Consider the following 17,508-nt stretch of genomic DNA (forward strand, 5'->3'; position numbering starts at 1 on the left):
TTCAGGTTATGGTTAGGGCAGGAAGATACTGCCAACCACTTGTTCAATGGAGGACCAGGGAGTCTTATTTCTAGCAGTAATATTTTACCTTTCCATTGGGACATAAAAGGGATCTGATGAAAATTTTTCTCCTTGCTCAGGGTGCAAGCCAGAGAACCCATTTTTGCTAGGGCTGTCTGTAAGTCTAACTAGAGACGTGAGTGAAATGAATCCCTCTCTGTTCCCAGGAATTACAGAGCTCACGTCTAACCCTTGACTCCACAAACCATATTTTCTTAGAGTCAGGAAAAAGAAGTGGCCTGCTGCCACATCTGGAGCTTAATTTTCCATCACCCTCACTTGTGTATGATGCTTTCTCAGGAGATGGTGATGATGGTAGTTGCATTGGAGGCATGAAACGCTCTGCTGTGTTGGAAGGCCTGTAGTGCTGGGCACACTGTACTAGTACAAGCTGATGCCCAAGCTCCGGCAGCACAGAGAGCAAGACCACTCCTTCGTTACCCTCCCACCTCCTTCCATAGAGGATCTGCTGGGAAAGGGCAGGCTCTGATCTTTCCTTCCCACTCCATGCCCACGCAGTCTTGCTGGGTATGTATATGCATCAGAATGAAGGAATGGCTATAATGTGCACTTGCCTAATGGCATAGCTTACATAATGACAGCAGTGAAGGTACCACAGCATGGGTGTTATCCTGTGCTGGCAGTTCTCTGGAAAGAGAAGGATGGGATTTCAGAGTCTTAACTGTCTCCTGGTTCTCTCTGGAAACATGGAACAGTATAATTTCACAAATGAGTGGAGTAACTGCATAGCTTAAAGCTACAGAACATGCTTCTCTATCCAAAGTAGATATTACGGCAAAACATCTCCCCATCTTGCATTGTTCTTAATGCACTTGGCTTTAGTTACTAAGGCTGAATTTATTAGAAAACAAATTGGCTTTAACCTCTTAAGTATTTACTGCACAACCTGACAGATGATGATGTTGCAGCAAACTGAAAATCAAGCGTCTCTTAAATGTTGTGCATCTGAAAAGGGAATCATTGATTGGAGAGGACATGACCTTTTTGGTGTCTCCGTGGTTAAGCCTTTGATAATTAGGGATTTATTTATTTAAGAGTTATTGAGGAATTTGCATTTCTAATTTCTTTTAATTTTTTCAGGGCCAAGATGTCCAGTTGGCATGGAGTATAAGGAATGTGTATCCCCTTGTGCCAAAACCTGCCAGAGCCTGAATATCAATGAAGTGTGTCACGGACAATGTGTTGATGGCTGCAGCTGCCCTGGTAATTTATTTACTGGGTTATTTAGGGAGAAACATTTGGCAGTGATGCTACCTATTTTATTAGAAGAAGGGAAGCTGTGTCTTCTCTTAGATTTTCCTGAAATCAGAAACACTTCTCTTTTTCTGGGACCATGCCCTACAATAAACCAATTTCTATAATGCCTGTATGCTCACTTCATGAAAGGGCCATTTTTCAGACCCAACTAAAAAGTAAATGTTTCTGTGAAAGCCAGCACCGTCCAATACTCTAGGATTGCCTTTCTTTCTTGGTGAGGGACCGCTTACCATTGCTGTATCTAGATTCATTCTGAATTGCTTTTGGTTAGAAGCATCCAGTTAGAGGAAGAAAGAACAGAGAATAGACTGATGGAGTTTCTTACAGAAAAACAGTATGTGTAGAGCTCACGCTATAATTCCAAAGATCTTCATGTTTTTAGATGAACAATTTCACTTATTACTGCATCACTCATACAGGAGATTTGATTGGCTTAAAAGGGGGCAGCCCAACAACTGCAGGAGAAGGGTTTTGTTCCTGGCTGCAAAGCTTCATATGCTCCCATTTCTAGCTGGTTTTGGTTGTGGTGGTTTTTGTTTGTTTGCATGCTTTTAAAAGGACTATATCTGCATTTCAGCCTTCAAATCTGGACTCTCTGTGAATGCACAGAGGTATTTACTGCCCCCCTGTACAAGGTACCAAGTGTGATGGAGGTTTAATGAGAACATGATTTGGTTTCCAAAACAAGGCAGTAATGACAATGTCAACCTTGTTTGAGTCTTTGTTATTGCATTCAAAGCTTAGTAGTTTCTCATTTAGCTGCCAGTCTCTTACTGGAGGTTTGAAGCTGTCACTCTGTGGCAGGACCTGGGAAGGTGCACATGAAGGGTGACAGGTGATGTAACTAGACACAGGAGCTTATTCTGTTGTGAAGGATCTAGCTATTATATTTGTGCAGTCCTGGGGGTGTTGGGAAAAGCTGAAAGAGATGAATCCACTGGCTGCACAAGGACTTTTGCTATATTCTCCTTTTGGTAGCTGCACTGGTCAGTTCAGCATAGGAAAGGTCTAAGAGGACAGGAACTGAAGAGCAGAGGAACAGGAGTTCAGCAGAAAGGGTACTGCATGAGTAGATGAGCAGAAGGAGCTGCATGAAAAGAAATAATTATCAGCAGTTCAAAACTTCTACTATTGTTGCATGGTCAAGTAGGGAAGAACTTTGATTTGAGTTCTATAGAGAACTCAGGAGGATCTGACAGATGCATAGTGGAATTTAGAATTTAGGATGAGGATTATACCCTCGCTTAGCTTCCCTCCAGTGCTCTGAGACTAAAAAGGATACATTAATGAATGTGGTTTTGGGGTTTGTTTGGTGTTTTTATTTTTTTCCCCTTAAATGCACCACACAGTTCCTTGAATTGCTGTAAATGGAATTCCTATTGCCAAGAAAAAAAGCGGATGTTCTGCTTTCTTGTGCTCCCTGGAAAGCCACACCACTCTTAAATGCTCAGATCTTATTTTGAATGTCTCTCACTAGAAGGATTTTCTCAACAACAACGATCTTTCCAGGCAGCTCTGTGGGAAGAATAGGAGAAAGGGAACTTACCTGTGTCTCACTGTCAGTGGTGGCTGCTGCTGCCAGGGAAAAGGGCCAAAGTCTCTGCAGGCAATTGGAAGGAGTCCCTCAAAGAGGAGGGAGAGGGGTTTTCAACAAACGAAATGTTTGGCTACAGCAACTCTTTTAAAAAGGGAGGAATATCAACTACCTCTCAACATGGGGATCTAAGAGAAAGAAATTTGACCTTTCTTCTATTGCTAGTTTATAGTGCAATCTTGGATAAGTCTTGTAACTCTTCTGTGCCTCCGTTTATCTTTGTAAGATAAAATACTCTATATATAGAATAGGTAATTATAGTTGTGTAATATGGAAACCTCAGCAGCTGAATCCAAGTTGGGAAGCTGGCCCTTTCACTTTTTGCTTCTGCAGAAGTTGAGATGAGAAACCACAGCTCCACATGATAGTATTTCTTTCTCTCAGACCCTGTCTGCTAGACTTCTATGGTGTCCAACTTTGTTTTTTCATTCCCTACTTTGTCTTCTGTCCTCTTACAACAAATACAAAACCTGTCTAGATACCCTTTACTGCAGTCAGTGAAGTGCATGTGTTTTTCCAACAGTTAAGTTACTAGACCAGCTCTGATCAACCTTGATCGTGTTCCCTATGTTTGACTCGTATACGTTCCAATGTTTGTGTTTTGGACTTGGGGATTTGCTAAGCAAAGGGCTCTTCTGGGAGCACCAGAAATGCTCTGTTCAGCACGTCCTGAGGAAGAGGCAGCAATAGAAGGAAAGTAGACACCAGCCCCGTGAGGCTTTTTGGCAAGCCTCATTCTTTTTTATTATGGCTGTCTGTGACTAACTATGGATAATAATGCATATGAAGTCTTGCCAAAGTATATGAAGAACTAGAAAAGCTAATCGTATTTATGTTTGTGTCCCTGTCTGTGTGTGGCATGTGCATCTGCCGCTACCTGGTCTATGCAGAGGGGGAGCTCCTTGATGGTGAACATTGCATTGAAAGCTCCGACTGCTCCTGCATCCACTCTGGAAAACATTATCCTCCTGGCTTCACCATCTCCCAGGACTGCAACTCATGGTAAACTCCGTGTTGCTCTTGTGTGGTTGATGTTGCTCTAGATAAGTACTGCACACTGGTTAGTGACTGTTTTAGATGATCTTTCTGGAAATCTCTCTACATCTAAATTTTTTTCTTACATTGGCAAAGACCTGCTTTCTTATTGGAAATGCTAGCCCCTTCCAAGAAATGAGCTGTTCACAAAGACAAAACGAGCTCCGCTTCTGAAGGGATATTTGATCTGATAGAACAATGTGAGGGTCATAGTCCTTCAACAGTAGAGAACTACCTGTTTCCTGTGGATAAGACAGACCGGCAGGTTCCCATGTCTGGTTAGTGTCAGCGGTGGTGTCTTTGTTTTGACTTCCTACATTTATTTAACCTCTAACCCCATTTCTTTCCAAGAGGAGTTAGCTCAGGCATGTCCTTGGAACTTCTTGCAAAGCTAATGAACCCAGCTGCATGGCTCATGATTTTTATTTTGCTTATAAATGCCAGCCTGAAGGGGGAGGCTAGCTGTCTAAAGAAAGGAAAGGGGAATGAGTAATGCATTCCTGATCTGGTTTTGTGTCAGTGTGGACATTTGTGGAAGGGGTTCAGACATCTCTGTGCCCAAATGTTTCCAATTAGAGTACAGAAGAAGGACTTAATGAAGGCCACCATATGCAGAAGAAAAACTGCCTATGCATCATAACTATTAACCAGAAGGTTTTAATTACCTGCACTGTGTGTCACAGAATATGAACCATAACCGTGACATTAGAATTTTTTCTTTTTCCCTGGAGCTGTCTGTAGCTTTAAGCTTGGGCACATTGTTCAACCTTAGGTGCTCTTGGGAGATCAGTGCTGCCTGATAGACTGTTAGAAAATGCTTCCTGTTATTCAAATTTGAGACTGCTGTAGAGAACATCATTCCGTGGGCTTTTCATTTACCATCCTCAATAAACTGACTCCCAACAAATGGTTTTCAAGGGCTGGGATAATGAAAGGAGTAAGAAATACCTAGCACCTCTTGAAAATTGATTTTGGCGATTCTAGGATTGTCTGGCCTGGTATATGCCACAGGCCCAGGAATGACAGCCATCTCAATCGCTATCAGTGCATGTTGCTGGTTACTAGTAGGGCCTATGGGGCATGGTGCTAAATCCACCACCCAAAACCATTAAAGCAGAGACAATCCACCTCCTTGCAACTTGCACAGAAAGAGAAACCAAGCAGAAGGAGCTTGAGTCAGCAGTGTGCTGTCAGAGTGATGAAGGTCTGCTGTAGAAGAAGCCTAGCTGGCCAGTGAAGGAAAGGGATCATTGCTCTCTTGTGACAAACTCATGAGGCTGTGACCAGAGTATTGTGGCCAGTGCTGGGCCCCCACTGTGAGAGAGAGGATTACGGACTGGAGAGAGTCTTGTGGAGGACGCTGGAGATGATCACAGCAAGGGATTTTATGACATGAGGAGAATCAAAGGGAAATAGATTTATTTGAAGGCTAATGGGGGAACTTTCACTGCCTAAAGTGGGGTTGTAAAGAAAACAGGGCCAAACTCTTCTCAGAGGTGAACAGCGAAAGAACACGAAGCAATGGACACAAGTTGCAGCAGGAGCAATTCTGTTTAGACACAAGAAAAAAATGATTCCCCTTGAAATGGTGCAGCCCTGCGATAGCTGCCTAAAGAGGCCGTGGGACCTCATCCTGGAGATCTCCAAACTCAGATGGACGTAGAACTTGCCCACCTGATCTAACTTTGAAGTTTCCTTCTCTGAGTTGGGGGTTGTGGTATATGATTTTTCAGGAGGTCACTTCCAACTTTTTTTCTCCTATGATTCTGTTGTGTTAATAGACGTACCTTGAGAAGTGTATTTAAAACTCATTCCATTTCAGTGGAATGTGGTTGAAAACTCTGTTAAACACAGAGCCTTGGTGGGGGAAAACATGACTTCTTGAGTTATGCAGCCGTTCCACCTTATATTACCAGCAGTTTCTGTTGAATGATGGTAAGAAGGGATGGATATATTAAGAAATGAGGTTATGGGAGAGGAAAAGGATGTTGGGGACTGGTCTAATTTCCCTGAAACAGAAGTTCATGTTGCAATTATTTGGGAGAAGGTTGCAACAGAAGATTTGAATTAGTGTACTCTTGCCTAAATTGTCATGATATGTTTCCTAGCATTTGTCGACGTGGCACCTGGATCTGCAGCAATGGGGAATGCCCAGGTATGTTGGCTGTATTCTTTTCAGGTTTTGACATGCAAGCCTTGCCTACATCCCTCCCACTTACATCCCATTTGTATTTTTTCCACAGAAGAAGTGAATCTGTCTTTGTTCTTACTTGCTTGCTCCAGTGCAATCCAGATGGGATCATATTTCTAAGTTCTTCTCGTGAGACAAGCCAGACATTGTACTGTATTGTTTATGTGTACCAATGAAAAATCCTGTCTGGTGAGAAGAGCGGTCCTCTTTTGATTACTTAGTTTACCAAGATAAAAGGGTCTGAATGTTCAGAGGATTGGCTTTCAGGTAGAGGAACACTACTGGGGTTCTTTGACCAGGTACCATTCCTTATTTGATTGCTTGAATCAGCATACTTTTGTTGATGGGACAGTTTGAAGTACAAGGAGTAGACTGGACCACTTGTAATACTCCATGAGCTTGGAACCTAATGGTCATATTACAGGTTAAGGAGCTACAACCTCAGGGAGAGGATGGCTGCCCTGCCTTCCACTGGTGGTGGCAGATTGGAGAGGTAGCTCTGCAGATGTTCTTGCTCCTATTTCTCCTACTCTGCTTCCCAGGCTCACTGGTACTGGTGGCTGCTGTCACGTTTTTTTGCCTACATGGGGAATGTGACTTCATGCTGTGCATTGGCCAGCAAAGTGCCTCCTTCCTTGTTTTCTTCTGCTAGTTCTGTAGCCCATCGCCTCAGTTCCTGCACTATGTTCAGCCTGCTTGACCTGGAACAACATTTGACTCTGCTTGCGTTGTGCACAGAAGTCTGCAGGGAGACAGCATGTCTCTTTATGGTTTTGTTCTCCTTGCTTTTGGGAGCTGAGAATGGGAGGGATGAGGAGACTGGGGTTATGGCAGGACAGGAAAAGAGAGAGCAGGTTTTTTGGGTTTGGTGGTTTTGGTTTGTTTTGTTGAGATGAGACCGTGCAATCCTCACAAATTAGGAGAATTACATCAGTCTTAAAATGGCTATCAAAAAGTCTGTCCTTCTATTAACATTAAGCTTACCCGACCCACCAATGCTCTGTTTTCTCCTGCTTTAGACTGAAAAAGCATTTTCCCTGAGGTGTCAGCAGTAAAAAACCCAACACAATGAAGGGGAAGTATGCAAATGTTCAAAATAGAAATATGCTTGAGGTGTTCACTAAAGATTTCTCCAAGTGCAGGGAATCTCACTGTCTAAAATGCAGAATCAAGGACACAAGCCCTAGCTGATTTGTTACGTCTTTTAGCTAATGGGTAGCAACATGCTGATGAACAAAAAATATTTATTTTTTTTCAGTTTTTACCTAAGTTATACCTCTTGATGGCCTTGCTTTCTGGGCTATGATGAATGTGGGCCAAATTTTTATCGTCAATTCCAGCCATGTTTTCTTCTTAGTGATTATAGAAATGAAGATAAGCTTGGCATTGAGACTTGCTGGCAGATGTTGATATGCAGCCTCATGCAAGAGGGAATATAACATTGCTGCCTTTTTCCGAGTTGAGAAGCTGTGCCGAATGACCAGAAGTCAAAAAGAAAGGCAGCTTATTTTTATAGCTACCAGCAATACATCCAAGTCACTTTTCAGCTAGGTTTGTGCAAGACTGAAGGTGCAGCTGTTTTACACGTACCTGCTAACATCTACAAACTGTACTGAGACAGTATGGAAGGGCAGCAAAGCCTTCCAAAGCAGCAGTCCTTCATCGGAGTAGTAGCCAAGTTTATGTTGTTTACCTGTTCTGTTTTGTCTCTATTTGAAGCAATAGTGCCGCAATTTTTTATTGTTGGTTGGTTATTTTTTCAACAAATATTTCTGAAATCATGTGTCACAGAAGGTTTATGTACTTAGACTCACCTAAGTTCCAAGGTAGTTCCATTTTTTTTTTTTTTTTTTTTTTGCCAACCTGTTTGTCAGGAAAGGTTTCTTTATATTGTAGGAATGAATTTCCTACCTGTAAGTTTGGTGATAAAGCTGGGTACCCAGCTGGAGAGAGTGCTTCAGAAGGCAGTAGCTGGCTAGCACTACCGAGAAGCTCTCAAGCTGATATTGTAAATTAATTATAAAGGCAGTAGGTTTCAGGAAATCTCATGGGACGCATTACACCAAATGGAGTAGATAGAGGGACCCATAAGAAGAGACTTTGCCGCAGGAAAGAAATTTTCCTTCCAGGAGCGATGACAAAGGGCTGGGACTTGCCTTGGGTAGCGGTCCCTAGCTCTCCATGCTGCAAACCTGTCCTCTTGGTTCCTGGTTGCAAAGAACGCCCTGGAAATCAAACTGTGCATAATATGGTGGGTTATGCCTAGTTTTTTAAAATCTGTTCTCCACATCTGATAGCCAGTTAGTTGACTCTGAAGTTGAGTAGAATAACATTTGTTTTACCTTTGTGCAAGTTTAATTGGACAGAACAGAAAGTAGGATTTCCAGGGTGAACTAGTAAATAACAAGCCCCCTTACTCTGCAGGGGATGACAAACATCCAGTGGGTGCTGGACTTTTCTTAGGGAAAACCAGAGCTGTGCAAGACTGAGAATCCTCAGGATCTGTGAGGTGCTTTAGCACAGGCTGGTTTAAGATGGTTAACACTGAATGTTGAAGAGGGAAGTTTGCACTTTGATGTTCATAGACAGATCTTATGTGAGACTCAAAGGCAGTGAAGAGAGGATAACTCATGGGGTTCATCTGCCAGATTGTAACATTTAACCTTGCTCCATCCTCTGACAGTGGATTGCTGCTGTAGGCCCAGCATCTGAATTTTGTTTTGGACAAGGAGGTCTCTGCCCACCTTGTTTGCCATGGGGCCATCTCATAAGTGTGATAATCTTCACATATGAAAGAATTTCTTTGCAAGCTCTGTGGAGGTCTTTGCAGAGACGCTAGCATAACAGGGTAATAAATCCCAGTTGTGGCACATGAATACTGCCTTCCTGGAAATGAAGAACCACAACTTACCAAAACATTTTAAGATGCTGATATGCTTACATAGCCTCTTTTTGTAGTAGAAGGGTGGGCAAGCCAGACTTTCACATTACTCTGTAAGGATTTTAGATGTAGCTATTGTAACTATGGAATTATTTTCAACTTTATGCTAGTTAATTAAGACAATGGTTCAGAGTCAAGTCCAGCATAAATTCTGCCCTTGGAAGAACTCCAACACTAATTATTTTCCAGCTCTTCATTTTGATAAGGTATTTTTACTTTCATGTTATAATTACTTATGGGTATTCAAGGCAGCCAAACAAAGGAATCAACAGTTTTGGGGGGTTGCATTCAAGGAGGCCGTTGTGAAGAAAGTTTTCAGACACTGTTTCCTTTATAAAACCTTACTGCAATACTCAAAAACTATCAGTACAGACACAAAAAAGGGGAGCTCACAATCTGCCCAGACTCAACTGTGAAACACAGACTGAGAATGAGATGTCTCTGCGGCAGAAGAGCAGAACAGCAGTGAGAGTGCAACAAGTCTCATTGCAAATTTTGATTTTCAACTTAAAAACTGCCTGTATTCTGCAGCCAGCTCCATGGATGCCGATGTGCTCCACTGAGCTAAGTAAAAGTGTATTTAAAATGTGTCATGTCGGGATGCTGCAAGCATCTGCATAGGGTTAAAGGAGCAACACGTCCCGGCGTATGGTGTGTGTGACTAATGCTGGGTAATCCTGAGTGTCTTTCCCAGCTCTGCCTGTCTTAGGCATTAATACTTCCATTCTCCGTGCCTGTTTCCCCATTGTATAGAGGGAAACTTAGTTCCTGCATAAAAGACAGCATGAATGGCTGTTTAAGATTGGTCAGTGCCACCAGCACCCATCACTTAGGTCCGAGGTATGACAGCCTGCGGAGAGCTTGAGTGACTGAGCTGAATTTCCAGGGCCACTGAGGAAGAATCAAATCCACTTCAGTGCAGAGAGCTGAGCCATTTGCTGACGTCCTCATGACCCTTGTTTGTAACATTATATAGGCTTTTCCGTAGATGTGAATTTCAGCTGCTGAGTGCGATTTATACCATATTCCCCAGCTTTTGTTGGTGCCTGTGTTACTACTGGTAATGACTTACAGGAATAAACAGTGAGATAAGCATCTCGCCGGTGCTTTCTGGTCTGCAGGGAACTCGGGCCTTGTGCAACCTGCTCTGCTGGGCTTCTCTTCCCCCTCAGCGGCTTGTGGGGGGATGGGGGGGGATTCTGCTCACAGCTGGCACTGGGGTGATTCATGGCACTCTGCATTTTTCAGGAGAATGCTCCGTCACTGGCCAGTCCCATTTCAAAAGCTTTGACAACAAGTATTTCACCTTCAGTGGGATCTGTCAGTACTTATTTGCCAAAGACTGCGTGGAAAATTCCTTTTCTGTGATCATCGAGACCGTGCAGGTAACGGCAGCCTTGGCCGGTGCCTGTGGGCCCCTGCGTGTGCTCCTGAGGGAGCGGGAAGGGCTGCGGGAGCGTGATACAAATTGCAGAGGCACAGGCCAACAAAAGTAATTTTCCTATGAAATAATTAGTTTAAATAACAGATGCAGTCTTTCTCCTTAGATAATAAGCGTTTAGCTTCTCCTGGTGGCCACTCCCAGGAGCCTGCCTGGAGGCTGAGGTTTGTCAGGAGGTCTGGGGAAGGAGCCCTGGCTGCCCCTGTGCCAGCTGAGCAGAGGGCATCTCTGGCGGAGCACCCTGAGGGATGGTGCCTCCTTGATGTCTGGGGAAAGGACTTTTCCTTGGAAGCCGAGTAGGGTGCCCAGGCAGAGCAGTGCCTTGAGTTGCTTTCCATTACGTCATATTGGTGGGTGATTTCTGTTGCTCGCTAGCTGGTCAGCAGCTGCTGGCTTTCTTTGCCTCCCCTGAGGGCTGTGAGAGAGGCAGCTGGAGGTCAGCGGGCAGAGATGGCTGGAGAGAGGCAGGAAAGAGAGCCAGTCTGGTGCGGGGAGGGAGGGAGACCCTGGAGGGGGTGTCACAGGGAGGTTAACCCAGTCGTGAAATTAATCGACCAGGTGGGAATAGGTGAGCTAACCTGGAAACTAAAAAGGATGCTGAATAAAGCAGAAGGGAAGAAAGAGGACAGAGAAGTGGAAGGCAGGGAGAGGTACGATGGAATCAGCAGACTGACTGGGTGAAGGGGAGCAGCAGCCTGCCTTGCAGGGCACCAGCAACAGAGAAGTCGCAGGGTTTGGAGAAACAGGGTGTGACTGTGCATCATCTGCGTCTGTATCCTGCACTAGAAAGCTCTGATAGCGCAGCTCTGAGGCCATCTGTGTGTGGGAACTTGCAGAACGAGTTTTGACTGAAACTTCCCTTTCGAAACCAGGGAGGAGACCCAGGGGCTTGCAATCCCTGTTCCTCATCTGCGTAACCCACAGCCAGGAAAAAATAACAGCACAAGTCTCGGGCTCTGTGAACCATGCTGCTGTTTCCCAGGCGGATGGGCTGTGCAGGGCAGCGTGCCCTTCCTGCAGGGTCTGGCCACCACTGGGCACCAGCACAGGCTGCTCCCGGCAGTCTGCTGGAACCCCTGCCGACTGCTTTCCAGGCTTGGAGACAGGGAGCTGCAGGCAGCTCAGCTCCCTGCTGCGTGATTAACAGGGTAATGGAAGAAAGGCCACCAGCCTGGTGTTTGTGGGATGCAGAAACAAAATCCATAAAACCATGGAGACACTTAACACCTCCCAAATTAGATAACAAAATGCTTTCTGGGGGGCATAGGGCTAAGTCACCAATAAAGTGAAAGCTCGAGGTTTGAGGCAAATTTTCCCCTTTCTGTAGTGTGCAGATGATCCTGATGCTGTGTGCACTCGCTCAGCTTCTGTCCGAATCCGGGATATGGACAACAGCCTCATTAAAATGAAACATGGAGGAGGAATTTCACTGAATGGACAAGACGTACAGATCCCTTTGCTACAAGGTGTGTTGCATGGGCTAACTCTGGCCAGCCTTTGAAGGGGTCCTACTTACTAGTGTTCTCTGGCATGCCTTAGCCCAGTTCAAGCAAAAAGTGCTTTCAGTACCAAATTCTCACTTCTTCTAGAAGCCCTGCCATTTCAGCTTCTCTCCATGCAGCTGACACACCTTTGCTGACCTCCTCTAAAATCAGGAGAGTTAAGCTGGTCTGGATTTGTGATATGTGATCTTGAAAACCACTGTTGGTCTGTGCTTTTTTAAATTATTATAATTTTTCATCCAGAAGCTTGAAATCCCTCCTGTTATCTTGTAAAATGTCACAGTTAATGTCTAAGGTTTGGCAGAATGCATATATATCCTCTTCTAGAGCTCCTGAGTGCCTTGAAGTGTGCCTATGCACACGTTCATGCAGATGTAAACTGCTGAGCAGGCACGAAACTTGGGAAGTGTGGCCTCCCAGACTTTGGCAGACCTGCATGCCCCCTGCTCTGTGGCAGCTGCTCTGTTGGCCTGTTCAGTGTGACACAGCAGTCCCGGGCAAGGAAACACTGCAGCCTGGCTTGGTTGACTGATGCTTTGTGGTTATCTTAAGGTGCCCTCCGTATCCAGCGCACAGTGAGGACTTCAGTTCACCTTACCTATGGAGAAGATTTGCAGATTGACTGGGATGGTCATGGTGAACTCCTAGTGAAGGTACTCTTTCTTTCTGTTTTATTTCTGCCTTTTTGCTCCCTCTCTCGTCCCACCCAAACATGTACAAAGATTTTCTTGTCTGTAGTGAGAAATTGCTTTGTGTTGCATGTTAGAAATTCCATTCTCTTTTGCTACCCCCAGAGTTATATACAGGTCCTTTTGTATTCCAGAAACAAATGTTTTCATCCTACAGCAGCTTGGCATCTTCTCCCCCCCCCTTTTTTGTGTGTGTGTGTGTGTGCAATAACAGCCATTATTAACCATGAACAGTTTTGTGTTTTGTTCAGCAGATACTGTCCAAACAGGATTTTCCTTTAATTTGCTTTGACTGTCCTGTCTAAAGTAATGGATTTGTATGACTTAAAATAAGGGAAGAATATGGCTCCAGGGACAAAGTTATTCATAATTTCCAGGAAAAATCAATTAACTCAACAGAAGATATGTTGCATGCTCCTTCTACTGTGAAGAATGTTTAAAGTCACCCTTGATTAACAATTAGGGTTCGTCTGTGCTGCAGACTGCAGTGGAGTGTAGAAATACCCAAGCCCAGTTTAAAAGAAATGAGCTGTAAGGGAAGCAGTTTAGCTGCAACAACAGAATGCTTCACCTAAACCACTTTTTGTATGTGTGTGTGTTATAAGCTGCAGAATGATTTGCAGTGCAGAAAAGCCTGTGGGAGAAGGGGGGAAGATTATTTACTGTGGAATGATCTCCAGACAGCTGATAACCCATCACAGCTTCTCCAGCTAAGCTATCTGTTGCCCTCTTTGCTCCTACAAGAGGCTGTTTTCTTTCAGTTGGTAGGTCTTAGGGACTGCAGGTGTTGTCCTTGAGGGTGTATTTGCTCCCTCAGGAACATGACTCCTTCTGTAGTGTTGTTTCCTGGTGTCATGACCTGTGGGCTACAGATGCTAAGTCACAGTGATATGCTCTCCTGTGATGCTGCGTGGCTATGGACCTACATGCTCCTGCTGCGTCTACGTGGATGGGTGCTTAGCCACAGCTCTGCTGCCTTTGAGCCCCACTTGCGGCAGGAGATCTGCAGCTGGGCACTGTGTGGGGTGGTTTTGCTCACTGAGAATTTGGCCAAGCAAGCCGGTTTTACTGGGGTTTTCTACTGAGCAGTGGGCACTGCCCTCTCTGAACCATGGCATTGCTTTTGCACTCTCCTTGCCTGCCCCCCTTAAATGTCAGATCTGGCACAGTGTAAAGGTTCACAAAAGCTGGTTCAGAAGTGAGTACAGGAGCCGAAAAGACAACAGAAAAGAAAGGTCAAGAATAACTTCAGAAAGCATCTATGGTTTTGTTGTTGTTTCAATCTAGCCTGTATGTCTGTGCTCTGAGGGTCCTAGAAGTTGTTTCTGGGCTGAGCATAATTCAGTTCAGTCCCTTGGCACATCTCAGAAGTTTTGGCTTTCCTCAGTGTTCAAAGTATTTTTCTGCCTGGTCAGAGACCCGTATAGCCTGGCAAATTCTTTCTTACAGTTAAAACAAATCTAATTTTCTGCTCCAGATCCTCTACCCATAAAAGCAGTGGAAGTTTCTCCAATTGTCTGTATTTATTCAGTTCTGGTCCAAGCTCTTTCCCTCACTGAGTATCTAAAGCATCTTTTTAATTGCTTTTGGAGACTTAATTTATGCTGGATTTGTAGACTAACTTGTTGCCAAGTATTTCTGACAATTGGGGGAAGTGATACACTTCCATTACCTTGGCCAGACTTCTGGTAAAAATTCTTTCGATGTTCCTCAAGAAGGCTCCCCTTTCTGTGACCATTTGTGGTCACCAATTGGCATTTGTGATTCAAGGTTCCACTTGAAAATATGTCAGAAATTGGGGTTGTATGAGTCACTGTCCATCTGCAGAGTACGTGAAAGAGTAGCTTCCTTGGCCATCGGAGCAATAAGAATATGTATCCTTTAGTAATTCATGGTTGTTCTTTCTGGTGGCCCATATTTGCACACTGGCCACTGTGTCTGAAGGGAAGGTAGTATTAGGTTGTATTTTGGAGGATGTTTTTATTTTTAATTTTACAGAAAAGCAGTTTTCTTTAAAAATGTTTTTCTGGCTTTCTTGGTTCTGTTTTCACTGGTTACTCCTGCCAGTCTAACTAGTAGCACTCTACTAAATGAATACAGAGAACTACTGTAGCATTAAAGCACTAAGTCAGCTCCCGAGGACAGTTGGTAGTACTTGTGGTACACCAGATCTTTACTTCTGATAGAAACTGACATTTCCTACTCGAATAAATATTGGTGCCTTTGTGTTGCAGATGTTGCTTAGGAGATTTCCCCTTGCTTACCTCTAAGTTTAGGGTCCCATTTCAGCTGTCCCTTCGTTTGCAGCAAGAGTATGACAAAGTGGAAAAGCTATCCCTTCATTTGCAGCAAGAGTGTGACAAAGTGGAAAAGTGTGTCTGCTATGTGGGTTGTTTGCAATGCTGCTTGTAGCGCGTCATAATTTTCTCTAGGCAGGAGGAGGCTCTGATGTGAGGTAATGTAGCTTTAGCGGTAGTACTCTCTTCCTTACTTTATTAATGGTCCTTAATGGTGAGGCAAACAACTCCTCCAACATTGCCTCTGTTTTGTGACAAAACCGATCTGTTCAAATTTTCTTAATCTTCACTGTTTTGTTGAAATGTGAAATGGTTTCAAGTGCAGTACCTTTTCCCAAATTACCATTGGAAAGATAATCATCTAATTATGTTTAAAAATGCAACCTCCACTGTTGCCCTGTTCATTTACAGGAAGGAAGGGGAAAAACAGGGAAGGACTAAACTGGAGGGCTGATCAAAGCATAAAAATAAGCCATTTTTCTCATACTTACCCTCAGTTACCATCTTGAAATTGTTACTGTGCCATCCAAAAATTGTCCTGCTGCTAATAGTAGCATTTTTGTTAGAAGTTTAAAAACGTAGTACAATGCAATTGTATCTATAGTCTTTTAATGTGTATTTGAGACTTTCCTTGATTGTTAAATTGTGTATTGTTCATTCTTTAGAAAATCTTGCTATGCAGTGGTGACCTGTTCTGGAGGATGATCAGGCTAATGTTGTCTTCCTTAGCTGTCTCCAGTCTATTCCGAAAAGATGTGCGGGCTATGTGGAAATTACAATGGTAACCAAGGGGATGATTTTCTTACACCTTCGGGCATGGTAGAAGCTCTTCTGGAAGATTTTGGAAACTCCTGGAAGCTCAATCCAGGCTGCCAAGACTTGTTAAAACAAGACAGTGACCCCTGCAATCTCAATCCTCGTTTAGGTACTGAACTCCATCCAAAATTAACATGTGCTGCAAACTGTGATCTTCCGTTTTACATAACAATAATAAAAAAAAAGAAAAATAAGGGAAAAGAGTAGAAAGCTGGTTTTGCTTACATTACCAGCGAGGTAACTGTAATCACTGCTAAAAACCCCAAAACCCAAAACCAACCAACCAAAAGAGAAACAAACAAAGGGAGGTGCTGATCGACGCAGTCTTCCTAAGGCAAATGTAATTTTTTGTGAAAACTGACAACAAAAATCAGTAATGTGGGATTATGCGACTGTTCAGTTTGAACCACAGAGTTAGACCATCACAGTCACAGCACAAACTCGCGACCCTGAAACTACTTTTACAAGCGATAACAATACTATGTTTATCCTCTGGGTGGACAAAACACCTGTCATCTTCACCCCTCTGTCCTTGCTCCTTATGCACTTTTCCTGATGCCTTGTCTCCCTTCTTTTTACTGCATGCCAACAAACAGCCTTCCTCTTTCCCTCCATACTGCTTGGCTGTCCAGGTTGGACACCGAGAGAAATTCTCAGAGCAGTTTTCTTGTCCCAAGTGTTACAGCAACCTCTGATTTTGGGGGGGAGCAAGCACACAGAAAATTCTATGGCTGTAGATTAGGGCAAATGCTGGTAATTTGCAAGTATAGTGCAGCCTAGAAGGTTTAATTTTGCAAATATAAAAAGCAGCAGAAAGCAGAGGCCCTGTAAGAGGAAGTACAGCACCAGAAATAGTGGTAACAGAATATAAAAGTATTATTTTTCCTTGATTTGTTTTACTAGTGAAACATTATTCTTTCAGTGGAGCTCATGACATATAAGCTATGATGCTATCTATGCCTACTTGATCCTATTTTAGTCTTCTGTGTGGTTTTTTTTTTTTCCCAAAAGAAAAAAGAATATTTGCTGTGCCTCCACTAGATTTTCTTGAAAGCTGCTGATTGATTCAGTGGAAGCATGTAATTTTTCTCTTTTTAGCCAAATATGCTGAGGACTCCTGCTCAGTTCTGATGTCTTCTGCATTTGAACCCTGTCACCATGAAGTCAGTCCCACTCCTTATGTGAAGAACTGCCGCTTTGATGTTTGCTCCTGCTCCAATGGCAAGGATTGTCTGTGCTCTGCTATTGCTAATTATGCAGCAGCTTGTGCTAGGAAGAACATCCTGGTCCAGTGGAGAGAACCCGACTTCTGCCGTAAGTGAAACACTCCTAAACTCCACTTGTTTTCCTGTCTGGAAGAAATTTCACAGCAATGTCAGGTGAAAAACTTAGAATGAGATAATTTCAGCAAGGTGCCAAATATTTCATACGACAAACGATGCAAAGCAAGGATGCAAAAACAGTTCACAGAGACTGCTCAGCACTGGGGGAGAGAAGCAGTCACCTGACATACCTCAGCAGAGCTTTTGACTGGATTTCCATTTTCTGCTACACTTAAGTTTTAGCTACTCACCTGAAAACTTTTTAAATATCCCAGGGTAGAAATCTCCAAGTGATTTGTAGTGATGCATGAATTTTTTTTGGTATGTCCTTCTTTTGAGGCC

General features: G+C 43.6%; 1 protein-coding gene across 1 annotated transcript in view; it reads left to right on the forward strand.

The window, feature by feature from the left end:
- VWF (von Willebrand factor) overlaps window positions 1–17,508 on the forward strand; it is a 145,445-nt gene that overhangs the window by 24,414 nt on the left and 103,523 nt on the right. The window contains exons 10-17 of the mRNA XM_037389450.1: window positions 1,162–1,284; window positions 3,823–3,934; window positions 6,076–6,122; window positions 10,348–10,484; window positions 11,868–12,006; window positions 12,595–12,695; window positions 15,758–15,953; window positions 16,943–17,158. Of these exons, the coding sequence (XP_037245347.1) occupies window positions 1,162–1,284; window positions 3,823–3,934; window positions 6,076–6,122; window positions 10,348–10,484; window positions 11,868–12,006; window positions 12,595–12,695; window positions 15,758–15,953; window positions 16,943–17,158 (1,071 nt within the window). The remainder of the gene's footprint in view (window positions 1–1,161; window positions 1,285–3,822; window positions 3,935–6,075; window positions 6,123–10,347; window positions 10,485–11,867; window positions 12,007–12,594; window positions 12,696–15,757; window positions 15,954–16,942; window positions 17,159–17,508) is intronic.

The sequence above is a fragment of the Falco rusticolus genome, chromosome 5 (assembly GCF_015220075.1).
Source record: "Falco rusticolus isolate bFalRus1 chromosome 5, bFalRus1.pri, whole genome shotgun sequence".
Lineage (NCBI taxonomy): Eukaryota > Metazoa > Chordata > Aves > Falconiformes > Falconidae > Falco > Falco rusticolus.